The sequence below is a fragment of the Phoenix dactylifera genome, chromosome 9 (assembly GCF_009389715.1).
Source record: "Phoenix dactylifera cultivar Barhee BC4 chromosome 9, palm_55x_up_171113_PBpolish2nd_filt_p, whole genome shotgun sequence".
NCBI classification, from domain to species: Eukaryota; Viridiplantae; Streptophyta; class Magnoliopsida; order Arecales; family Arecaceae; genus Phoenix; species Phoenix dactylifera.
The window spans coordinates 5,496,624-5,523,411 of record NC_052400.1 but is presented as its reverse complement, the minus strand read 5'-3'; the positions used below and the strand labels follow the sequence as shown (position 1 = coordinate 5,523,411).

The following is a 26,788-nucleotide window of genomic DNA, read 5'->3' as shown; positions in this document are numbered from 1 at the left end:
TTTAGCTAGATCCTCTACTCAAAGTCAAATTAAACATATTATTATATACCAGAAATGGGAAATCTTCACATCTTTTGATTTGATCTACTAATTTACAGTGAAGTTGGTCAAGTGCGAGGACTCGTGCAAGCGGCTATTTAGTCCCACATCGGTAAGGGTAGCAATGTTTAACCCATTTAACTTATTTCAACCCATCGTAGATCGAGCTAGAATACCTATTTAATAAAATGGTCCAAGTTTGGATGTGGATTTTTGACTCGTTTAATAAGCAAGTCAAGTTCGAGTTGACAAATTTTTGATCTATCATGTATCTAACCCATGGAATGCCGTAACGGCCTGTACCGGCCGGTATGGGCCGGTACGTATCGGTCCGGTCCTAGACCGGTACCGGAACCACAAGAAATCCGGTATCTTCTGGTTCTTTTTGCCAAACCGGCCGGTACGGAGCCCGTACCGGTCGGTACCGCTTGGTACCGGCCTCGTACCGGTGCGAACCGGCCGGTACGATTTTTTTTTTATGAACCACAGCACGAGGCGCTGTGGTTTTTGAAACCACCGCATGGCGCGTGGTTTTAGAAACCATGCGCCGCGTGTGGTTTTAGAAACCATGCGCCGCGTGTGGTTTTAGAAACCACGCGCCGCGTGTGGTTTCCCAAAGAAGTGGCCACGGGCCACTTCTTTTTTGTTATTTTATTTTAAAAAAAAAGAAGTGGCCGAGAGGCCACTTCTTTCTTTTCACAACACAAAAACCAAAGTGGCCTCTCGGCCGAGAGGCCTGTCGCCCTGTCTGCACCTCGTCTTTCTCCTCACTCGTTCGGTTATAAAAACCGAACGAGAGGCTCTGTCCAGAGTAACTCAAATCCAGAAGTGTTTCAGAGAGATTGGCTTGTCCAGAGTAACTCAAATTCAGTGAGCCTCTGAAGAGTAATCAGAGACGGAAAGATTTGAGAGAGCCTACAAATTGAGGAGGAGGTCCTGCCCAAAAAATCCAGCGGAGACTATTTAAGGTGCGGTTTTTTTGTCCTATGTTATTTCATTAATTTTGTTAATAAGTAACTTAACAAAATAGTTTATAAATTACTTAAAAAATAAGATAATGCGAAAATTTACTTTATTGCTTAATTTTTTGATAAGTTATACATTTATGATAGAAATGGAGCCATCAAGAAAAACGAATCCTACAAAGCGTGATATTGGCTAGTCTTATGGGCGAAGACTTGGAAGAGAGGGGCAACGACATGAGTTTCGATGCAACTTTTGCGACAAGATTTTCAAGGGAGGAGGGGTAACCAGGTTGAAGCAACACTTAGCCGAAAATTCCGGTGAGGTTGCTACGTGCCCGAATTGTCCTAGCGAGATTCGTGTGCTGATGAGGCAGAATCTCGCTAAGGTCAAAGAAGCGAAGGAGATGGCTTCCAAGAAGAGGGCGGAGGTTGATCGCCGAGCGGCAGAGCCACCTTCCTATCACTCTAGGAAGCCAGAGGAGGTTGAGGATCTAGATGAGGAGGAGGCAGATATTTAGGCGGTTATACATGCAAGCCTGGATGATCAGTGGCAGCAGGAGGAGGTGGCCAGGCATAGGGCTCGATTTGAGCCCTCTGCATACGAGTCGGTCGGCAATGAACGTGGCCGGATTGCATCTATGCTGGGTAGTTTTGGTAAACGAAAGAAGTTATCTAAAGAAATTTCACAAGGAGCGACAATTCATAATGTAGATCCGCATGCTCTCCCCAGCAGAGATTCAAAGCAGCAGAGGGTAGACACAATGTGGATGAAGGATAAGAAGAAAACTATGTGGCAAGCTATTGGATCCTGGTTTCACTTCAGCCACATCCCAGCAAATGTGGCAGACAATACATACTACAGGTCTGCCATTGCCGCCATACAAGCTGCCGGTCCCGGTGTAGTTCCTCCAGGCCCGAAGGACATATACGGTGAGCTTCTTGACAACAATAAGGAGGAGCTGGAGAATTGGATTGACTCCTACAAGAGCAAGTGGCCCATATATGGACTAACCATCATGTGCGATGGTTGGACCGGTCCGACCAGACGGAGCATCATCAACTTCCTGACATACTGTAATGCGAAGACCTTTCACAAATCGGTTGATGCTTCGTCTTATGTGCACAACACCACGTACATGCTGAAACTTATGGAGGATGTGATTGATCTGGTAGGAGAGGAGAATGTCATGCAGGTCGTCACTGATAATGGGCCGCAATATAAGGCTGCCAGGCAGGTCTTGATGGAGCGGCGACCACATATTTTCTAGACCCCATGTGCTGCACATTGTATCGATCTCATGTTGATGGACATTGGAAAGATCCGTAGGGTGCAACAAACGGTGGAGACAGCCCAACGCATTACCAGGTATATTTATAACCATAACTGGGTCATTTCACTGATGAGAAAGTATGCAGGGAAAGAGATTCTGAGACTAGGAGTCACACGGTTTGCTACCAACTTCATCGCACTTGATAGCATACTCGAGAAGAGAGGAGCCCTACGTCAGACGTTTGCCAGTCCCGAGTGGTATGATAGTAGATATTCTTATGCCGGCACTGAAGGGAGCAAGATAGAAGACTTGGTGACGAGATAGCCATTCTGGCAGCGGGCTACTACAATAGTCAAGGCTATCAAACCATTATATGAAGTGCTGCAGGCCGTAGATAGCGAGATCATCCCCAGATGGAATTTTTGTATCACATGATGGTCAAGGCAAATGATCAAATTTTGGAGGCAGATCCAGCACATGGCCCGTCGTACATCAACATCATTGAGCAACGGTGGGGAGCGCAAATGGGTAAGGAATTGCATCTAGCAGGTAAGCTAAGATATAATTATAGTGACAATTATAGTGATTGATGTAATTATATAATTATGCTAAGATAGTTTCGTATATGTGCAGCATACTACCTAAACCCCCGGTTTCAGTACAGCATAGATGGAATTGGTATGGATGAAACACTTCTGGATGCTTTGCGTAATGTGATTTACAAGATGGAGCATGATCCAGAAAAAGCGACCCTATGTCTTGAAGAGGTAATTATGATTTAGTAATTATCAGCATGTGTAAGTATATCGGCATCTTCAATTATTAACATGATTTTCTTATGCTTATTTTTTACAGAGCAAATTATTTAGAGAGGGCAGCTACAGTTTTGGCCAACGAGCGGCTGTCGTCAGCAAACACAATATGAATCCAGGTACGTGACACATCAGGAAAACATTCACCTGGTGTTACTTAGTTACTATTATGGAACTATCATATATGTAATTTTCATAAATATTTTTGCAGCTGAATGGTGGGTGCATTTTGGCGGGTCCACGAGAAATGTAAAGCGGATAGCTATCCGGATCCTCTCCCAAACAGTCTCCTCTAGTGGCTGTGAGCGCAATTGGTCCACCTTCGCCCTTATCCACAGCAAACAAAGAAACCGTTTGACGCAAAAGCGCTTCAACGACCTATTTTATGTGCATTACAATTTGCGGTTGAGGCTAAAGTGCATCCAGGAGGAAGTGGAGCTCAAGTATACAGATCCGATTTACGGAACCTTCACTGCTGATGACGATGATCTACTATTCGGCTGGCTTGTAGGCCAGCAGTAGGAGTCCGAGCTTGATGAGCCAGGATCACCTCCATGACCAGCTAGCTTCATAGCCACCGAAGCTAAGGTCGATCCAGAGCAATGGGCTGAGAATAATATTCCACGCAATCCCAGAGCTGATCAGCCGCAGGCACAGGAGAGCCACTCACCACATGATTGGTACGAGACACCCTCCGAGAGAGCTGATCGAGAGATGCTCGGCAGACAAGGACGACATAGCCAGACAGAGAGGGCCAGGAAAGGAAAACAAAGGATCCCAATGGAGAGTGTCGAGGAAGAGACTTGGACTAGCAGCGATGAAGGTTCTGGTGGTGATGGATCTTCTAGCCATGGAGGGAGCGGAGGACAGTATGGTACTCATAAGACACAGCCGGAGGGTGGTCATTATTTCACCGGTGAGTCCCAATTTACGGATGCTACACAGGATACGGACCACGGTCGACCACCTGATAGATTTCGTGAGGATATCATTGGATATAGAAAACGGGCTCCTTGAGGTCGTTCAGGAAGACAGGATACGACTGCAAATCCGACAGCATACGGATACGGATTCTATTATCCACAGCCTCAGCCTGACGAATATAGATATGGTGCATTAGATTTTGCTTCCGCCATATTTGGATGGGCCCCTACACAATCAGAGGACACTTCTCAGAGCCAGAGCATGAGTGAGAGATCCGACAGTTCTTATAACCTGACGCGCGTTCCTTCTGATTAGGTTGATTTGAATCCTCCTGATTATACTTATGATCCGGATATCTACGAGAGCCATCGGCACTCATCTCGATTTTAGATATCCAAGAGTGCTTTAAATGTATGTAAATGATTGTACCTTAATTTGAAGATATTTTATGTGTATGATTTTATCGTTTGGAACAGGAGAAAAACATAACATGCATCATCTATGTTTCAAATTTCAACCCTAAATTTAAACATAAAAACATCAAAAATCATGAAAAAAGCAATAAAAAAATATCAATCTTCACTTAATTTAAGATCCAACAGAGACAACATTTAAAAAAAAATCCAAATTTCTGGCTCGCGGTACCGGCCGGTACGGTACCGGCTGGTACGTACCGGACCGGACCGGTACCGTATCGGTCCGGCCGGCCACCGATACGCCGACCGGTACCGGTACGGCGGACCTTGATCTAACCTAACCTATATCTTGTTTGACCTGACCCGATTGCCACCTATACACATCGGTTATGCACTAGGTAGATCTTAAGTACTTATATAGAGTCAAAGAACCTTAATAACACTTTTGACAAGCCTTTTTGGATGACGTTCTGAATTATTACAAATAATATTAGAACAAACCCGACCTATGGCCCATGTGGATTAGGGGACATTGCAGCACGGGTCCTTTTAGGATTGACCACAGGTTAAATGGGTAAGAGTTGAGACACAAAGAGGCAAGAATCAACTTATGATCACTTCAATGTTATTACAGTTATCAGGTACCTTTTTTGAGATAAAAGAATAGGTAGAATAGCTACATTGAACTTTGACCAATAATTCTACCAAAGGGATGCTAACAGTAGAGGTGACATAATGGACTGATATTTGGGAAGACAAAAGGAAGTGGTTAGGTATAAGAGAATTGTGGGGAGGGATTTACTCTGATGGTTTGATATTACATAAGTCCAATATTCTCTATCATTACTAATTTGTATTTGCAAGTTTCTATCTCTATTGCATTGGTTAAATCTTTTTCTCTGCAATCCTTTTAAAGTAAAATTTCAGGAAAATTATTATGCCATATTTGTTAAGGTAGACCAATTTGGTCCAAGTTAGCTGAGATGCAAGGGTACTCTTCGTTCATAAGGTGAACAGACTTTTTCATACCATCCATTTATATTCATTTAAGGCATAGAAGTCTACCCTGAATAGAAGCTCTATAACTAGGTTTTGATCGAATTATCTGCACCATGAAGAAATTCCCAGTGACATGCCTTGAGTCCCATTTGCCATTACCTTTTGACAATAATGTGAGGCAGAGGCAAGGGTTATGGACAAGAAAATCCTATTATCTAGCATATGCAAAACTAGATCACATAAATTCTATACTAGGTGCAATAATAACAAAATACAAGTATTTAAAGTAGTACTCACTTCAGATATATCATCTTCTCCAACAACACCAAATGGTATTATTGTGGCCTCAAACCTTGATGCCATCCTGACAAACTCTGGTTCTTCAGGCCAAAACAATTTGTAGTGCTCACCCTAGAAAGCAGGAAGGTCCACAAATAAACTAAGCAAACAAAAAAATGAAAGCTAAGAAATTGAACATAAACAACATCAATAATTTGACCAGTCCCATGTATATGAGCAATCCATAGTACCTGCTGACAAATACTTTTCTTATAGTTCACTAACTTTCTTCCTCAAAATTTGTGATTTTTTTTAGAGAGAGAAAGAGAGGGAACCCACCCACACTATAATTACCTAGGTTCAGATGTTTGAGGACTCACCACTACTGAACCAAGAACCTCTGGATGCTAAGCAGAGGGGTGTACCACTAGGTTAAGCCCTAATTCGCTAGCAAAATTTTACTTAAAAGAATCAAAAAGTTAGACCTATCAGCTGGATGATGTTTTATCTCTTAATGAAACTTTTGGAATTAAAATTCGTTTGGAAATCAATTACCCACTCGTGCAACTATGGACACATAATTCATAAGATGGCTAATAAACGTATTGTTCCAACATGTACATTTAATCATGCTTGCATATTTGAATGACAGTGGCTAATGAAATGAGTTGGACTATGAATATCTAGACCAAAAAGAAAGTAAACTGAACTGAGCAAACATTTGGAGTCCAACAAGCAATATAAAAATTTTAGACCATAATGCATGAATATTTCATTCCGTGATATCACTATTGTATGTAGTTACAAGTTTCACAATTGAGAATGATTTAATTTGAAAGGGCAGTGAGGTGACAAAAATTTGGAAAGAAATTTTGAACAATTAATAAAATTTAAAGATAATCGATATAACCATGCTAAGATTTAAAGTGAGAAGAGAGGTTTTGTACCATCATAGCATGCATCATCTAGCTTGCCGTTTTTGGGGTCGACTAGAGTTTCTTATGATCTTGGTAAGCTAGGAGTGAACGAAGAACTTCTATTTTAAAGGTCATTGAGTTAGTAGAGCTTTTCGTATTTTATTTTTCTTGTAATTTTCGGATTAATTTGTATGGATATTTTAAGGGTTCATTTTTAAATCCTGTTTTACGTATAATAAGCCTGTTTGAGTCCCTTTTTTGTTAGGTCATAGAAATTTTTTTAAGAAAGGCAAATCAAACTCTTTCACTGATTTGATCAGAGAGAGAAAAAAGCAGTTTCTTCAATCTACTCAACTCAAATTTCTCAAAGAAAATAATAGAAAATATGGAGAACCAAGAACTAGGGATCTAGACCCATTTATCTCCCGACCCTTGTCCAAACCTATCCGAGATGGACAAAGTGGTCCACAACAGTCTTGTGATCCTTCTAGACTTATAATAGTAGCCCTTATTTCCAAAGAGAAGGGGCTGAATACTTTTTTATATAAGGTCTTCATCTCAGTAGAAGGGAATCTTTTGTCTTACTAGCTATTCTTTATTCTTTCTTTTTTCCTGATGCCCATTGTCTTATCCAATTTTCTTGACCTCAAAGAACCTCCCAGACCCTAGAGCCATGAACTCGAGGTCCTTGCCATCCTCAAGGCCCTAGCCATCCTGTTCAACTATTAACCAAGTTCAGGTCTAAGTACAATTATAACCACGCTAAAATTTGGTAAGGTCCCTCAAGATGCTCATTAATCTCAATCAGATTATGGATTCCCCTACTATAGCCCTGGACACTGTTCATAAAATGCTCATAAGAACCACCTATTTAGTTAACTTTAGCCTAAATTCAAGTACATTTTTGTTTATCCACCAACACATAATTTTCAATGTTTTCATCCTAAATCTATAAACCTAGGGATCTTCTTCCTAATCCTGCCATGCTTTAATACATATTGGATCTCTGATTTTCTTTTGCCAACTTTTCTGTTTGAGAACTTCTCAACTATCTCAAAATCTGTTATGCTTAGGAAAAATATATTAAAGATCTTGAAATCCAGTTCTCATAAGTCTTATTATTGGAAAGCAGCTAGTTTGAGAACAAATTACTAATTGTTATCTTACTAAAGAAATGACTATGATGATGATAACAAGTTACCTTTTTATGAAGAGCTTCACGTGCACCCCCAGGGTACAGTAAAACAAATGACTTCCTTGACAGAAGCTTATAGAAATTGGCCGCCGAGGCAGGAACAGCACCCAAAAGTCTATGACTATCAAATGATGATGAATCTGGCATAAGCAATTCTGAAGCCCTATCAAACATAAATGGATGAGCAATGCCTCGAAGATGGATTTTCCTTTCAAGAAAGAGCCTTGTGAACAGAGGACCCAATTCTAAACCCATCAGCATATGGTACCCAATAAGCACAGCAGGTCCCTCCAAAGGAATCCCTGCAAGGCCCTTTACTACTCTGCCATCCTCTAAAGTTGACAGCATGACCGGGCTCATAGCAAGGTCAATCCATCTGAACCGCATAAATGCTAAGCCATCAGAGACTTTTGATGGAATATAGGGAAGAATTTGACCAAGAATCTTGGAATTCCACAGCGAAAAGAACAGTAATACCATAACAATGTATGAAAACTTTTTGTACCTGTACTGTTCTGTTGCCTTTTGGAACTCATCAGGAGTAAGCAATAAATAATCTGACACATAGTCTAACTGGCTTGAACGGCGGAAATAACCAGCACCCCTTATTGTGGTCAACAAATCGATGCCACCTTCCTGCATCAATATGAGATAGTTGCCATTAATCATATACATTAGCCACGAGCTGAAAAATCAATCACAATTCATATATAAAATGCAATGGTACCATAATTTCAGTGGCAGACATTGACAACTTTATGTTCCACCCAGCAGTTCAAGCATACATATAGAACATCTGGTGATACAGTATATCTACTGAACGACATGTCAATCAGATATTTTCACATCATATATGCAAGAAAATTAAAACAAAACATGCTAAATATCTGAGCAAAATGGTTTCCAACCCCCTAAAAGCCTAGATTTAGAATCATAGGTTCAATACAAAAAAACCTTCTGATTTTCATGATAAATATAGATAGAAAGTTTCTGATAGTGAATTCCTTTGCTATAAGCATCACTAGTTATCTAGCATAATAACCATAAAAAATCTGATAATGAACTCCTTTGCTATAAGCTTCACTGGGTATCGAACATAATATAACCGTGGCCAAGAAGCCTTATTCTAATTTCTCTTTTTGGCATGAGAAATTAAAATAAAATAAATTAGACACTTACATCTATTAAAGCAATGTTCGACCGATGATTACAGGATATTGATTGAAGTACAGTTTATAGTTTTCTTTCAATTTATTAAATTTAGATCAAGATATGGGTTCAAGAAAAACTATGTAAAAAGGAGAAAATGGCAACACAATTTCTTCATGTTCCACAAGAACCAGAGGAGCTTTTCATTTTCAAGAAGTGTTGACAAAGCTTATCAAAAGAAGATTGGAGGAGAAAAAGAATCAGCACCCGTACCAGGAAAATGTTGTGACCACCATCCTTAAAATGACGGATTCTGCAATTTGGCAGTGCACTACAAAGTCTTTCAGCTTCTTCACGGCTGGGAAACAATTGATCCCTTCCACTAAAAGGACAGCAATGTCAACCCCATCATTCTGGAAATATGTCATCAAATTTGAACACTCTTACCAAATATGCATAGATTATATGTACAGTTTGCAAGAAGCATACACAAACATATCTTACTAGACTGGCTACTCATGTGCAGTCCTGGAAAAAATGAGTAGCTTGCAGCACAATAATGCATGTTATGACAAGAATATGAATATACTGGTGATATATCACAAAAGAAACTGCATTGGAACTAAATATAGATGAAAGGCTAGTTTTCTCTGTGCTCACCATGCAGCTGCAAACTGAAGAAAGATGGCTTACCAAAAAGCGAGACCAAAAATTAATAGTCAAAAGACTCAAAACACTGTCAAAGCTCCAGATGCCCAAATTTTGGAGAACTTTAAGACTTAAAATGTTAAAGTAACCAAATTTAGTTGTTTATGGTAGAACATGCACAAATGGCTTAACAGTAATACTTTATCCTTCCCCAGACCTTGACCTGTGAGCAACATCTCATTCTTAAGGGTCAGCTTTTTGTTGGTCACAGTGTGGTCTGTCTAAGTTTGAGAACTTCTTACAAGAAGTTCATGAAACATAAATGTCTTCATCTCAAAAAAGACCCTCAAGTTAAATGGAGAGAGGACTTCCAAAATCTGGCAAAAGCAATTTCGGAAAAGAAAAGAGACTTCGTGAAAAAAAGGAAAACTATTTGGTAGAAACTTCAAAATAATTCCTCCTACTAGCGAATAGTGAACAAAAGATAAATTGTTATTAGTAGAATTTTCAGAGTTTATAATTGTGGGATACGGGGCTGAAGTCGGCAGCCCCAGCCGACTTCAGCCCCGATCCTAATATGGGAGGAACCGGACAGAGGATCGCGATGGCGATCCTCTCCGGCTCCTCCGGGAGCAATTGGGGCAAGGCGCCGCAAGCATCCCGCGGCACCCCCCCTTTTCCGGTGAAACCGCGGCCAATCACGGCCGCGGATCACGCTCGACCGCCGCGATTCACGCGGCGGAGAGCAGTTACCAAAGGGCTATAAAGCCCTTTCTTTTCCTCCTCCTCCCAAACCTCCGAGCCCTCCTCCGACTCTTCCTCTCCTCTCCTTCCTTCCCTCCTCTTCCTGTCTGGTGACCGGCGTGCTCTCCCGGCCGAGCGCCATCCAAAGCCCCTTCACAAGCTTTCCCCTGTTTCTGGATCTTCTTCCTCTCCGGAAGCGCCGCCGCCGCCGCTGCTTGACCACTGGATCGAGCCTCCCCCGGCCAAGATCTGCCATCTCCGTTGATCGCCGGTGAGCCTCCCTCCCCCTTATCTTTGTTCTCATGCCAAATAACATGATTTTTTTTCCTCCTTTGTTCGGCCCCTCAAACCGAGATCATCTCGGTTGCTCCTCGACTTCGGCCACCGCAACGGCCGCCGACCGCTACTGCGGCCGGCTGGCCGTCGACCGGGCGACCGCCCCTGGCCACCCAAGCCGGCCACCCTGCCGCCCCCTTCTCTTCCGATTATTCCTTCTTCCCTGTCCGTGGGGGATTTGGGGAAGGAGGCCCATCACGGGCCAAACTGGGCCCGTTGGGCCCTATCGATTTCAGGCCCAACTTGGGCCCAGTTCAGTCCGGTTGGGCCCAGTTGGGCCATACCTTTGTGGGCCCAACTTGGGCCCAGTTCATGCCCGAACCAAAAATTCGAAATCCGGTTCATGCCCGAACCCGAAATTCGAAATCCAGTTCAGATCCGAACCCGAAACCCGAAATCCAGTTCAGACCCGAAACTCGAAATCCGAAACCCGAAACCCGAAACCTGAACCCGTTTGGCCAATAAATGGAATTTTGCAGTTAAGCCTTTGACAGTGTATTATTCCACAAAAAAAAGTCTTCCGCAATTTATGTTTGATCCTTATAAAAAAATTATATTGCATAAATGATCCTTTTAAAGGCCAACTTTGGGGGCCCTATTGGGCCGGGTCTATGCGGGCCCATTGGGCCGTGTCCGATATGGGCCCTATCGGGCCATGCCCATTATGGGCCAACTCTGGACCCTGTTGGGCCGTGTCCAATAGTATTATTTTTGGATTTTGCTTAATTCTGAAATTAACAAGAAATTAATTAAATTTAAACAGGTGAACCTGTTCCGCCTATCTGAAGTAGGGATTAAGCGAGAAGAGGTAAGTAACTTAATACTTCGAGTGTGATTTCCAAATTATTTGATAAATAGATTAAATTCTGAAATATGTTTTGTATTTAGTAAAATGGGTCTGGCATGTTAAATTTCATTTGAAAATTATGCTTTGAAATCCGTAAACTATGACTGAAAAATTTATGAAATCTGTTTTTATATATATGTATTCTCAGCATGGCTATGATCTATTCTGTTCTGTTCTGGCCCCGCCAATGGGGATTATACGTTGGACCAGTCGACTTGTAATCTATGAGGAACCGGTTCCGACACCGCGCCACTGGTGATTAGAATAGTGGTTTCTGGACACCGGCTGCCATCGGTGGGTAAATATAGTGGATTTGGCACTTTTGTGCAACACCGGCTGCCATCGGTGGATAAAAATAGTGGATTTGGCACTTTGTTCAACCCATGCCACTGGATTACGTGGTCGTAGCCTATCATGTTGAGATTCTGATATCATATTTTTGGAAAAATGATAATAAGTTTTGAAAACAGTAAAATGATGTTATTTATTCCAGACATTATCCTGCATTTTGATCTGATATGCTCTAACCCCACTTTGGGGTATTTTGTTGCTTACTGGGCTAGTGTAGCTCATTATTCTGTTTTCTCCATTTTTCAGATCCAGAGGCTTGATCTCACGGGATTGAGGAGTGCGCTAGATTTTCCGACGATTTCTTCAGTTATTGATCCTTTAGTTAGATTGATTAGAGTATTTGACTTACGTCAGCATATGTTATTTGAAATTTTGTAAGACTGCTTTTGAATAACTTAAATATTTATGTCAGTTTTAAACATCTGTATTTGCTTTGATGTAATCCGATGCCTTGCACGCCTGCGCGGCCCGCCGTACGGGCGTGCGGCGTCTGCCACGCCTCGGGCTCGGGGCGTGACAATAATTTTCCGAGCCTTGACTGAAGGGCGGTAAAATAGATCAGATGAACCTTCAAGATAAGCAACATAGTAGCTAATGAGGTTGGATCTGCAAAGTAAACCAAGATAATATAGGATTGGGTGGGTTCAGGTTCTACAAATGAAACTGATTGTTATGGATTTAACCAATTCTAAAATGGACAATCCAAAATTTGATTTTATTAGAAGAAAACACAACATAATTTGCATCCAACTCTTTCCTCATGCTCTCAGATACAAGTAAATATAAGATTATTTCAGCATGGCATATCTTCCTTCTTCCAAAAAGAGATGTATCTGATACAAGAAAAAGGGAGAAACTTAGGTCTAAGATTTTCACAGATACATGACTGTGCATATAGTATCCTTCACAAGGTTTGAAGCAAGGTTCGTCGGACCGACCGTACCGACATACCGGTGAGCACCGGTACCGAACCGGCCCCGCGTGCGCGTCCGCGTCCATGGCCCCGCGCGCGCGGACGTAAAAAAAACAAAACAAAACAAAACAAAAAACAACGCGTCCGCGCTCATCCGCGGACGCGCACGAACGCGTTAAGTGCCACAGAGTGGCATTAAATGGCCTACGCGGGCTGCCAGCCCGTGTGGGCATGCTGCCGTGGGCGCGGTTCCGACGTAGGAAATCGCGCGCGGGCGCCCGATTCACCGGTCGCGCGTCCGCGCGCGTTTCTCCAAAAAAAATCTACGCATCTGCGTTAAATGCTACAGAGTGGCATTAGGTATTGAGTCGCCCACGCGGGCTGGAACCCGTGTGGGCGCTCTTCCCAGCGCGCGGGGCGTGCTGCCCCACGCGCGAGTGCGTGGGGAAAAAATAATTGGGCCGATGCGAATCGGCCCGGTTTGCACCGGTACAAATATGGAACCAACCGGTTCCGACCCAAACTGGATCGGAACCGTTTTTATACGCTGTACCGTACCGGTGCACGTCGGCACCGGTTCGGTACAGGCTGAACCGATCGGTTCCGGTCGGTTCAGCATACCTTGGTTTGAAGTATTGGTTTCAGTAGCTATACAGGAACCTAGTCGATACAAGCTATAACGAGTGTAAGTACTGTTACTAACCACTAGATGTCAAAAGCTTAAAACTCTTAGGGAAAGGGTCAACAACGTAACTTAGGCCTCAACACCAGTTGTCCCTCTCATGTGCAGCCTGGACAATGCACATGAAGGTATAAATGAGTCAAGAATGACTCAAGATAACAATCAGGAATGTGATAAAGAAGAAAAGACTCAAGACAACAAGCAAGTGAATTTAAAAAAGAAAAAAGAAAATGACCTGAATGGGGATTTGAACCCATATCCTTCAGCCCTGATACCACTGTTAACTAACCACTAGAAACCATAAGCTTAAGCTAATAAGGTGTTAGTCATGAAAGTTGGGGCTTAACGACCCTGGCCTCCCTCATGTGTGGGCCAGACCATGAATGGGAAGTCATAGATAAATCAAGAATGACCCAAGATAACAATTGGGAACAAGTCAAAGAAGAAAAGACTCCAGATAACAAACAAGTGAATAAGAAAAAGAAAATGGCCCGAATGGGGATTTGAACCTATAACCTTCAGCTCTGATACCATGTTACCAGAAAAAAAGGAAAAAAAACTAACCACTAGAACCCAAAAGCATAAATTGTTAGGGAAGGGGTCAACAGTGTATAGCACGCCTTAATAGGTATCGCACATCCCCTGGTAAACACAAGAAGGAGGGCAAACCAGGTACTGGTTCCAGCCTGATATAGCACAGCCGGTATGGATTGGTAGAGTACACTACTTAAATTCTTGGTCTTTCATATCCTTGTTCAAGTTGTATTAAAATGAACATGAGATAATGAGATATAAGCAGATGATTGTTTGATCAGAAACAAAAAAAGCCAAAATTTCTGCTTTTATATTAAAAAAGCAGCAAAGAAGATGCTTTTCATATGAACTAAGAACTAGTTCTTTATACATCATATTTTACCAAACTTAGGAAACCGGAGGATCATCTACTTTGCAAACAAAAAATGGGGGATCATCTTTCTGTCAAGTGCACTTAATTATATTTTTCTGAAATGTTTGGTTATGTCAATTGCAATTGAAGAAGCATTATTTGATTGTCACAACTCACAAGTATATCAAAGTTATTGTAATAAAGGGCCAAACAATGTTCACAATAAATGGAAACACCAATCAAATGCATAGGCCTGGAAATGCACCTCACAAGGGCCTAATTTTACATCAATTTAGGTTGGACTTTTTGGTTGAGCCTATTTGACATCTCATATTTGCTCGACCCAAATTCAGCCAATTTCCAGCACTACAAGTGTGTAATTAAACAAAGGGCAAGGCTGGCAATTTTTTTCTGAAATTTGTTATAAAATAATGCAAACTCCATAAAACTCTTCAATTCATTGTCAACATTATTTTCCTACACCTATGGTAATTATATTAGAAAATAATATATCAAGTACCTGGCAAGTATCAGCGCCTGAGCTTTGACAGCATGGAGACGAGAATTGACATAAAACGATGCTGATCTTAGCATCTTCAATTTCCACAGAAGAGATTCTTTTGGTAATATATTAACCAAAAACTGCAAAACAAAATGTACTAATGCATTGCCCTTGGAAAAGACAAAATGCCTCAAGCATAGGATTTCCAGATTAAAGTTAAAAAATTCTAGATACAGGATTACCTGAATATGCTAAAACATGGTAGTTGAGATAAATGCTGAAAGATACATATTTAGATATTTCTATTATATCATGAACAAAAACAAATGAATTGTTGTAGCAAGACAGGTATCCACGTGCGGCAAATATAGTTCTGGTTGTTGAAGTTTGAAGAAGCACATATAATCTCACCAAAAAAAACACATATATGCATCATAACATTAATAGCTACATTATCAGCATATTAATTACAATCTGAAAGAACTTTGATAAGCTATAAACATGGCAGCAAGGTTAGCCGAACCGGAATGGTTTGGGCGGTCTGGGTGGTTCGACCCTTATTAACCCTCGAGCCACTCCCCCCACCCCTACCCTTGCTTGTGGTCCTAATCGTCGCTCGATATCTCTCCCTCTCCTTCTCTCAGTTGATCTCTTTCCCCCTCTTCCGCCATAATGGGAGATCATGTGACGGTGATGGCAATGCCATGATGGGGAGATCTACCAGCGTGATCATACGACAATGACTCCTACTCCAAGTCCGACAAGACGAAATATGCATGACTCTCGATTGAACTCTCTCTCCCACTCCACCCTCTCCCTATCCCTCTTTCTCCCCTTGTTCTTTTCTCTGACCACCAATTTCGTAGGGTTAGGGTTTTCTCTCTCTCCCCCTCCCTCCCTCTTCCTCCCTTACTCTCTCTCCCCCTCTCTCTCCCTCTTCCTCTCTTCCTCCCTCTCCCCCGCCCTCTCCCTATTTCAGTATGCCCGGGCACGGCATGGTATAGACTTGTATCATACCGAACTGGTCGTCGACTAGACGAGCCTCAGATTGGTTTAGTAGGCCTTGTATGGCAGTCAAATTCTGTTCAAAATCTAAATATATCAATATAACCCATAATCAATGAGAAAGTTGATGGAAAGAATCCAATCTTGAGCAAGAGGTGTTTAATCATTTTGTAGATGGATTTGATTCTTGTGTGGAACTGCTATCCAACCAGCCCACCTTCTTACTCCTTGATACCTTTTACTTATCTAGATGATCCAGACATCTGGTATTGCTTAGGAAAAATGCATCTTATAGTAATGCAACATTTAACTTGCATCTTGAGAGAATGACTTCATCGACTATTGACTTGGGTATATGTAAAGTCTGGGCCAACCCAATTGACCCACCAACTTGTTTGGGTAGGCCTTGCCCAACCTGCTAGCATGTCAAATTCAGTTTGGTTCAAGGCCAGTTTGACTAAATGATGGAAGTTAATCTGACCCATTGCCACCTCTATAAGAAAGTATTAAAAAAAAATAGAAACCAAAGTAGGAGCACAATATCATGTAACATAAAATTTAGAATATTTTAATCTTGAGATCACATCCATGTGTTGCCCCCATTCATTGCACGTGCTTACTGCTGGTGATAAGTTACTAAAAGTCAATGATAAAAGAGGATCCAATTTCTTTCAATTAGTCAGGTATAGTCTGCTAGAAATAAGATAAACCATAGATGGAAAACAGTTAAATCAAAAAAAAAAAAAGTTGAACAAACAAGTATTCTACAACCTATGTACATTATGTTTGGAATGTATTCAAGTTGTCAAGTTGATTAGGATACCAGAGTATCCTTTGAAAACTATTAACAATAACTAACATAACAAATCTAAATCAAATATTATATAAACTTCATACTGATTAAAGATAATAAACTTCTAAGAGAGCAAGACTATATGTTTGGATATGTAATCTAAGATAATATACTCACAGAAAGACAAGGCGGAATATCAGCAAGGCTCTCTGATAGTCCCCAAGCGGCTTTCTGAAGAGAAAGCACACTTTTTGCATAAGTTGATGACATCCTCATGTGATTGCCTAGAAAACAGTGAAAAATCGTTATTTATAGAAGTAAAATTGCAATGATTGTATGCCTTATGAAATAATTTATCTGTAACATTGGAACCTATGATCTGTATCAATGAAAGCTATTGTTCTAATTCATTTACTATATGGATTTATACACATAATGTTTGTTATGGAAAACATTTATTTAGCAAATTGTATATAAATATTCTTTAAAAAAAATATGCACAATAAAAGCACTTAATTAGCACAACTGCACAAGTATATACAATATGACATAATATTGTATTATTGCAAAGAAAAACATATGTATTGGTTGCTCATATGAACTAGTTTTCCCCTAAAAACAGTTTATTGAAAGAGCCACTAAAAGCTGCTGTTATCATGAGAAAACAAAATGCATATTTTCTAACATGAGCCTGTAATCACACAGCTATCACAGGTTTCCTTAAAAGAAATGAAGCAACCACTAGTTTGTAAGATAGATTATTGACTAAGGCACCCTTCCACATTTTCTTGGAATCTTTTGCTCGAGGCCCAGCTTAGAAGCCCTAAAACAAATTCGATCAAAATGCAAGAGTTTTCTATTGTAATAAAAAAAGAATTTTTTGCATACATACCCTCCTAAATATTGGAATTTGCATGAATACCCTTCCAAAATTGATATTTGCATGTATACCCTCATCAAATACTTGTTTCATATGTATACGCTTGCCATTTAATGCCGTTAAGAAGTTGGCGGTTTAAAATTAAAATAATGAAAATACCATCAATGGATAAACATGCAAAAAGAAACGTTTATAAGGGTAGACATAAAAATAGTAATTTTAGAGGATATTCATGCAATTTCATATATTTAGGAGGGTATACACACAAAAAAATTCTTAGATTTTTGCATAAATACCCTTCTAAATATTAAATTTTGCACGAATGCCCTCCAAATTGATATTTACTTGCCTGCCCTCATAAAACACTATTTTTGTATGAATACTTTTGATATAACGATTCAGTTAACATAATTAGCCAAAATTATATTTATGTAAATTAAAAATTAATTAAAATTATAAAAATATATTTTTATTTCTAAAGTGGAAACAGGTTAACAGATCTCACTGAAAACTAAAACAGGTTAAAATAGAAAAAATAAAATTAGATTTTTTTATATAAGCCCTCATAAATATATGAATTGTATGAATACTCTCACAAAGTATTATTTGCATATATACCCTTATCAAATATTTTTTTGCACATCTACCTATTAGGGGTATTTCAGTCATTTTTAATTTTAAACTGCAAATTTTTTAACAGCATTAGATGGGATGGGCATACATGTAAGAAAAAAATGGAGGGTATACACGCAAAACAAGTATTTTATAAGGGTATACATGCAAATATCAATTTTCGAAGGGTATTCATGCAAATTTCAATACTTAGAAGGATATGCACACAAAAAACGGATAAAAAAATTGAGATATTTCCCATTCCAGTGTTGTCACAGGCAACCGCCTAAATGGTCCCGTTTAGGTGCCCCAGCAACCCAAATTCCTAGGCGCCTGGCAATTTCCCAAGGTACCAAGCGGTGCAGCTGCCTGAAAACCTAGATGAGAGCTTGAGCAAGTGTTGAGTTGCTTTTTGGCCAATTTCCTATGAAGGTGGCACCTATTTATGATATTATTTATCACTTCAAAAGTTCAAATTCTGACCATGTTTTTTTTCATGGGTACTAATAAGGTTTGAATTGTGTGCATCAAAGTGTTTTAAACATCATAATTAAAAAGTACTTTAAATATGGTTTCATTTTTAGATTATAGCCATCCATGTTAGATATTCCACTTTCCGTCTAATGACAACCCTTCATCCATGTGCCTCATCATAGCTCTAAGCCCCCATATCCCTCTTCATCTCCACTATGAGTGGCACGAGAAAGATGGTTAGGGCAGAACAAGAAAAAAGGAGTGTATAGGGAGAGAAGTTGAAGAGAGTTGCCCACTACCTAGGAAGAATATGATGTTTTTTCATGTGTTCTCTATGAACCAAACATATGTACTTGCGATAATTTAATTATGCAATCATGTATTATGAATTTTCTAGATTTTTTTGACTCGAGATGCCTCCACCGCCTAGGCATTTTGGACAACCTTCACTTTTATAGGTCCCATACAACTATTTTGGACAACCATTACTTGTACAAGCCCCACGCAACTTTGGGCACATCTTACTAGTCAAAACCTAGTACACATCACGACTTGAGACAATTTTGTAAGTGAACCAACCAAGCAAAGTTTGTCGTACTAATCGGTACCATACCAGACCGATACTAAATCCGTACATAGTCTTGTACCATACCAACACTCGATACACCTTGTTGTCTTCTACCGTACCGTGCACCTATACTGAAATAGGATGGTAATGGTACGGGCTCCGGTACCGAGATGGCGAATCTTGCAACCAAGATTTGCTAACCAGTATTGCTTACCATACTTGGATGCAAGGTCTGTCGTACCGCCCCATACCATCCGATACGGAGCGTACCATACCATACCGAAAAGAAACCGATACGAAACATACCTTCAAGACGATACAAGCCCCGTACCGCCCGTATCGAGGCATACCGCCCCATACCGAGGCGTACCGAGGTGCGTACCAGTCCATATCGAAGCATACCAAGATAAAAATTGAGAAAAATGGTTAGAGTGATATAGAGGTGTACCTGGTGTAGAACCAAGTCCGGAAGGAATACCTCAGTGGAATTTTAACTCAGAAACAGAAGAAGAGGGAGAAGAGAAGGAGGAAGAGGAGGAGAATACGTGGGGGGAAAATTTCTTAAACCTTCATTAAGCCCTAATCATGAAAATAGGTCCCTATATATAGGACCAAAATACAAAATTTGCATAAATCCCCTTACACAAAAATAAATCCTAATAAACCCACAAATAACACAAATAACCCACAAATAAGCCCTAAAATGCAAATAAATCCAAAAATAAAAATAAACAAATATGCAAATAAAATGGGGACATAGCTGATGTCCCCATCAACTCCTCTCGGATGGGAAAAACTCGACCCCGTCGAGTGTAGAGCTGGCTGGCTGTCGTACTGCTCCAGAAGATCAGGGTCAAGGCGCTGTAACTCGACTCGCGAAATCCACGACACATCTGATTCGGGTCGACCTTTCCACCGAACAAGGTAACGTTGGTAGCTTCCTCTCCTGGTAGATATAACCTGCTCATCTAATATATGTTATATGTGTTCTTTGCGTGCATGAAACTGTGGAGGTGGAGGCTCAATAGCAGGTGCTGGATTAGGGTGATCAACAACAGTGGATGTATCAACAAAAGGGTCAGAAGGAATGAATGTTGATTTCTTGTATGGGACCAAATCTTCAATATTAAATGTCGCACTAATCCCATAGTCTTCAGGAAGATCTACAACATAAGCATTCGAACTGATTTTCTTTAGGACTTTGAACGGTCCCGCACTACGAGATTGCAACTTTTTGAACATCCCCGAAGGAAGTCGTTCAGGTCTAATTCTTACCATGATAGAATCGCCTACATTCAATTCTTTATAACGTCTGTGCAAATCAGCAAAGAATTTATATTTTAAGTTATTAGAGTGAATATGTTTGCTGATCTCCTGATGCAATGAATGCAGGTGTGAAGCAAATGATTGTGCAGACTCAGAGACTCTATGTTGATGAGACATGGGAATCAAGTCTATAGGTTGCCTAGGTTTATATCCATTCACCACTTCGAAAGGACTCATGCCTAAGGTCCTATTGACCGAACTATTATATGCAAACTCGGCAGTTGGTAACACAAGATCCCAAGTCCTAGCATGCTCACCTACCAGACATCTTAAAAGATTTTATAGACTTCGGTTGACAACTTCGGTCTGGCCATCAGTTTGGGGATGATAGGCAGAGGAAAATTTTAATTTGGTACCCATCATGTGCCAAAGAGTTTTCCAAAAATAGCTCATAAATTTAACATCCCTATCGGACACAATAGATTTTGGGAGGCCATGGAGTCTAACGACTTCGTCAAAATAGAGTTTCGCAATCCTAGAAGCATCGGAAGTCTTAGAACATGGGAGAAAATGAGCCATTTTAGAGAACCGGTACAAAAATGGAATCGTGTTTGGTCGAGGTACGTGGAAGCCCTAACACAAAATCCATGCTAACATCTTGCCACGGACAATCAGGAACAGGTAGTGGAGTGTAAAGCCCAGTGTTCTGTTTACGTTGTTTGGCTAGTTGACATGTGCGACACTGAGCGACAATTTTGGCCACGTCTCTCTTGAGACTCGGCTAGAAGAAACGTCTTTCCACCATTTCAATGGTTTTATCTCTTCCGAAATGCCCAGACAGTCCTTCAGCGTGTACTTCCCATACTAGAAAATCTCTCAATGAGGTTCGAGGAATACACAATCGGTCGGAGCGAAAGAGATAATCATCTTGTAAAAAGAAATCATCTTGCTCTCTCTCTACTCCATCTCGTAAGGTCAGGTATACATCACTAAAATCGGGACAAGTGGTATATTGTTCCCTGATCCTTTCAAAACCAATTACTTCAGTGCTCATCACGGATAGGAGGAAGATCCGTCGACTGAGCGCATCAGCAGCCTTGTTCTCAACTTTAGCTTTATGTTTCAGCACAAAAGTATAGGCTTGCAGAAATTCAATCCATCGGCCGTGTCGAAGGTTTAGTTTCTTTTGAGAATTGAGATACTTTAAAACCTCATGGTCTGAATACAGGACAAATTCTTGCGGTAGCAAATAGTGTCGCCAATGTCGCAAAGTTTGCACTACCGCATAGAATTCCTTATCATAGGTGGAATAACGCAACCTGCCGTCACTTAACTTTTTGCTAAAAAACGCGACAGGGTGACCTGCTTGGCTTAACACGCCACCTATGCCAACGCCAGAGGCATCACATGCGATTTCGAATACCTTAGTGAAGTCGGGGAGGCGCAAGACAGGTGCTTCGATCATCCTATGCTTGATATCTTTAAATGCTTGGGATGCCGAATTAGTCCAGATAAAGTCTCATTTCTTCATGCAATCTGTAATGGGAGACATTATCGAACTAAAATTTCTAATGAAGCGACGATAGAAAGTAGCCAGACCATGAAAACTACGTACTTCTGCTACGGTCTTGGGCTCGGGCCAATCGACTATCGCGCTTACTTTTTCTGGATCAGCGGAGACACCCTTGGAAGATACTATGAACCCTAAGAAAGTGACGTGATCAGTCAGGAAGGCACACTTCTTAAGGTTAGCAAAGAAGCTCTCTTTCCGCAGGACATCACAAACCTGCCTTAAGTGTGAGAGATGGAGCTCTTGAGTTTGACTATAGATGAGGATGTCATCAAAATATACAACAACAAATTTATTCAAGAAAGGTCGAAAGATCTGTGTCATCACCCTCATAAACGTACTTGGAGCATTTGTTAATCTGAAAGGCATTACTAACCATTCGTAGAGTCCATCTTTGGTTTTGAATGCAGTTTTCCATTCATCCCCAGGACGAATCCGAATCTGGTGGTACCCACTCTTGAGGTCGATCTTGGAAAAAACTGTAGCACCAGACATATAGTCTAAAAGGTCGTCCAGCCTAGGAATGGAAAAACGATACTTAACCGTGATTTTATTGATAGCACGGCTATCGACGCACATCCTCCAAGAGCCATCTTTCTTGGGAGTGAGGAGTGCAGGTACAGCACAGGGACTCAGACTCTCATGAATATACCCTCGAGTGAAGAGTTCGTCAACTTGACGTTTCAATTCAGTGTGCTCGTTTGGGTTGAGTCTATGATGGGGAAGATTTGGCAATGACGCTCCAGGAATGAGATCAATTATGTGCTGGATATCACGCATTGGAGGGAGTGCATCTGGAAGATCATTTGGGAAAACAGAGTAAAACTCCTCCAACAGAGGAACTACGGCGGCCGGATGCTCGGCATTTGACTCCACATTGATAACTCTAGCCACCAGGGCGAACACAGGTGAGTGGCTTTCGATATCTTTCATTACCTCTTTCGAAGTAATGATGTGAAGTGACTCATCTTTTCGTGGTGTACCACCCTTCTTCTCAGGGTCGGGCTCTCTAGGAGGCAATGAATTCAGTATAATTTTTCGACCCTGGAACATAAAGCTACACGAATTTGACCGACTATGAAGTGTGACGTCCCTATCGTATAACCAAGGTCTTCCTAGAATGACTTGGCCGACGTCCATCGGAAGGCAGTCGCACCAAATCTCGTCTTTATAAGATAGGAATTGAATCGGGACAAGGCATCTTTCCGATACCGAAATGGACGTCTTATCTACCCAGGCTACTTTATATGGATTAGGATGAGGGGTAGATTTCAGGCCAAGGCGAGAAACAACTCCAGATGCAATGGCGTTGATGCAACTCCCGCTATCAAATAAGATTTTGCATGTTTTACCATTAATCCTAATAAGCATGTAAAATAGGGAGGTTCTACGCCAATCTTGTTCAGTCTTTGTTTGGGCTAGTGTACACCTAACCACCTGAAGCCTAGGGTTTTGGTCATTCCGATCAGTGGGCTCATATTGGGATGTAGGCTGGGCAAACTCTAATCCGGTCTGTTCGTCTCCAAAGTCTTCTACAAAATCCTCGATGTTTGGTTCATAGACTTCTTCGACACATTCAGTCTCCTGGGTTCCTGCTTCCAGTTCAGTCATTAAATAAGTCTTGGCATTACATTGGGACGCGATGTGGCCAAACTTTTGGCACCTGAAACACTGGGTTTGGCTTCTTGAGGGCGGGTTGGACCCTAATATGCCTTTTTCTTTATCAGTTGACGTACTTTGAGCAGGCATCGGGAACGGCTTAGTCGGCGTTTGGCTAGAGCTGGGCTGGGTAGGATGGTTGGAGAGTGGTCTGGGTTGCGGGAGATAGCTTTGATTAGGTCGGGCCCCTGGAGGTAAGAACCGAGAGTCGGTACGTCTCACTACAGGGACTCGTATCCACATCTTGAGCCAACTGGTATGCCTGGCCAAGGGTGGTAATCTCTCGGAGGATCAATTCTTTCTGGATCTCTTCGCGGAGTCCTGCCCGAAATCTAGAAAGAGTAACAGTCTCCTCTTCGATTACACCGCACCTCATGTGAAACTCCTCCAATCGTGCAATGTAATCGGCAACAATTGAAGTTCCTTGAGTTAGTTTCTGCCACCTATCCATAAGGCGTTGTCGGTAAGAGAATGGCAGATACTTCTCATTCAGTTTTTCTTTCATATCCTCCCAGGTGGTGATACGTGGAAGCCTTTGGGTCTCACGCCTATGTTCAACGTTATGCCAGTACTAGTGAGCTTGCCTAATAAGCTTCATTTTAGCAAACCGAACTTTCCTATCATCAGTCATATCATACCACTCAAAATAGTTATCCATGGCTGCTCTCCAATCAAGGTACACGCTCGGCTCTAATTGACCAGCAAATGTGGGAGCATCTACTCGGACGGTACGAAGTAGTCGCTCATCAAGATCGCGCTGGTGATCAGGAGGAAGTTGGTTCCTAGGAGGATGGGGAAAAGCTACAGGTGGTGTGGTCAAACCAAACTCGGGATAAGCTGCGATTGGGGTTGACGGTTCAGGAGTCCTAGGGTGTTGCACTAGAGCACGGATCTCCCGTTTGAACTCATCTTGATCAGCTCGTAATGCAGCTAATTGTTCCAAAATATCTTGTAAAACTCTAGGGTCCATGGTGGATAAAGGGGTCTGAGAGTCCGTGAGGAGGTACTCTCTACCACTACGGATTGGCATGCAGGGACTACTCTAATTGGTGATATAATATGCAATGTTACTAATGAACCCTAACTGACCAAATGCAATGCAGGACAACCTACTAATGCAATCTACTATGAATTCGGAAATCAGCAAATTTTCACAAAAGTAACTTAAAATTAAATATTACTAATTTGTACGTTGGTTATTTCAGAATTAAAGTAGAAAATTAGTCACTATAAGAAATTAGGTTGCAAGCACGTTTTACGGTCATTTAAAGTCCGAAAGTAATCTGATCTATGGATGTTGAGACTATCCTGTCGCTAGGGTGTGCTAATTTAATATCTAGATTTATAGGATGAATAGGACGGGTGTGGGAATATATGTTTAAGGTTGCAAAATATGACAGGAAAGTAAGTTTTCAATTATGGCTGTCATGCAAGAGAACTAGAACACAATTAGATAAACAAACCCAAAGGAGGAAGAACCTATTACCTATGGTGAATGCAGTCGACCAGAAACGTCCGTGGTAGAGTCTCGAGCATGAAATCAGTACCGGGCGAAGTTAGCTGGAGCCGTGAACCTGCTGCTGCAGCAGAAAGGCCTTTTGGACTTCTAGATGGGCTGAAGAAGATGCTGGATCGGCCTATAACAGGACCTGTGGCTGAATGAGTTTGGGCTCGGGCCCACAGTTGAGAAAAGGGCCGGCGGCCTTGTGGGTTTGGGGTTCAGACCAGAGCAGATGGACCTGTTGTTTGGTTGGGCCCGTGCAATGTGAGTGGGATGGGCCAAAGGCTTGTGGAGCTCTGTGGCTCGGGTAAGGTTTGATGGGGTGTGTGGGCGGACGGGAGAGAGGGCAGATCGTGGCGGCGGTGAGGAGGAGGCGGCTGAAGAGAAGGGGGGTAGGAAGGCGGCGGCGCTCGGTGGCGATTGCAAAGGCTGCAAGACGGAGGTGGATGGCGGTCGCGGCGCGGAGACGTCGCTGCGTGTGGATGGCGGAGGAAGATGGGAGCGGCGCTGCGAGAAGATGGCGCACGAAGGAAGCACTCGGGTTCGGGAGGTGGGGGAAGAATGCCGGCTATCAGCAGCGTCGCAGCTGGTCCGGACGGCGCTGTGGTTGGCCGCGGGAAGGAGGCGCCTCGGTTGGTGGTGTCGCGGTTCGGTAACGGTGTGCGGACGCGGTCGGCGTAGGAGGTGCGGCTCGGCGACAATGGGGGATGGCGTGGCGGCGCGGCGTGGGCTCGGATGACGGAGGAGAAGGCGAAGGCGGCAGAGAGCAGCACAGCGGAGGCGGTGGCAATGGCGTCGGCGGCGGAAACCCTTAGGGTTTCCCTTCGACAGAAACAGAGGTAAGAATCTTTTTTTTTTTGGACACGTGCAGGTCACGTGATCCGACGGATTATTTTTTTTTTTGAACCTTAACGGGTTCGGGTTATCGGGTTCGGGTTTCGAATGAGACCCGCTCCGATAACTGTGAAACTCAGCACGTGCAGATCACGTGCCAATTTTTTAATTTTGGGGGGGGACCCGGGTTACCGGGTTGTGGGTAACGGATTTAGAACCTACCCGTTACCGTGACTTCTTCTTCAACCTCCCGATCGATTCGGGAGGGCGTTCCGATTGCTTCGGCGATGGTTGCGGAGCAGCCGAACGGAACGGCGACGGAGCTCGCAGCCGGGGCTCCGTGGTCGGCGGCGACAAGCGGCGGCCGGTCTTGGTGGCGGCCGGGATTCCCCTGTGCGCGGTGGTCGGCGGGTGCGTCGACAGTGCCGAGGGACAAGGCCGAAAATAGATCGGCGACACTCTTCTTCTTTCCGGCAGCAGGAGTCACTCGTGGCCCTTCGACACGCTCCGGTGTCCGTGGTCGAGGTACGGCGTAGAGCTCGTGCCTGCAACCGACCCCACCATCAGCTGGTGTATGGCCGAGCGTCGAAGGGCAAGATTTCCTTTTTTTTTAACACTGACAGAGGGAAAGAAGAGGGAACCGAGAGAAGCCCGGTGACCCAGGGGTTGTTCCCCTCTGTCCCTTCTGGTGAGAACCGAGAGAACGAAAGATCTTTTTTTTCTTTTTTGCTCTCAGTTTGGAAGAAATAGC

At 42.3% G+C, this 26,788-nt stretch overlaps 1 protein-coding gene across 2 annotated transcripts in view; it reads right to left on the bottom strand.

Annotated features, from left to right (window-relative positions):
* LOC103715323 (acyltransferase-like protein At1g54570, chloroplastic) overlaps positions 1-26,788 on the bottom strand; it is a 44,425-nt gene that overhangs the window by 6,182 nt on the left and 11,455 nt on the right. Inside the window, exons 6-11 of one of the 2 annotated variants that reach the window (XM_039129890.1) lie at positions 16,851-16,957; positions 14,894-15,015; positions 9,240-9,348; positions 8,323-8,453; positions 7,824-8,193; positions 5,724-5,837 (exon numbers count right to left, since the gene is read on the bottom strand). In XM_039129890.1, coding sequence (XP_038985818.1) covers positions 5,724-5,837; positions 7,824-8,193; positions 8,323-8,453; positions 9,240-9,348; positions 14,894-15,015; positions 16,851-16,957 — 953 coding nt within the window. The remainder of the gene's footprint in view (positions 1-5,723; positions 5,838-7,823; positions 8,194-8,322; positions 8,454-9,239; positions 9,349-14,893; positions 15,016-16,850; positions 16,958-26,788) is intronic. The other variant, XM_039129891.1, reaches the window with a different exon arrangement.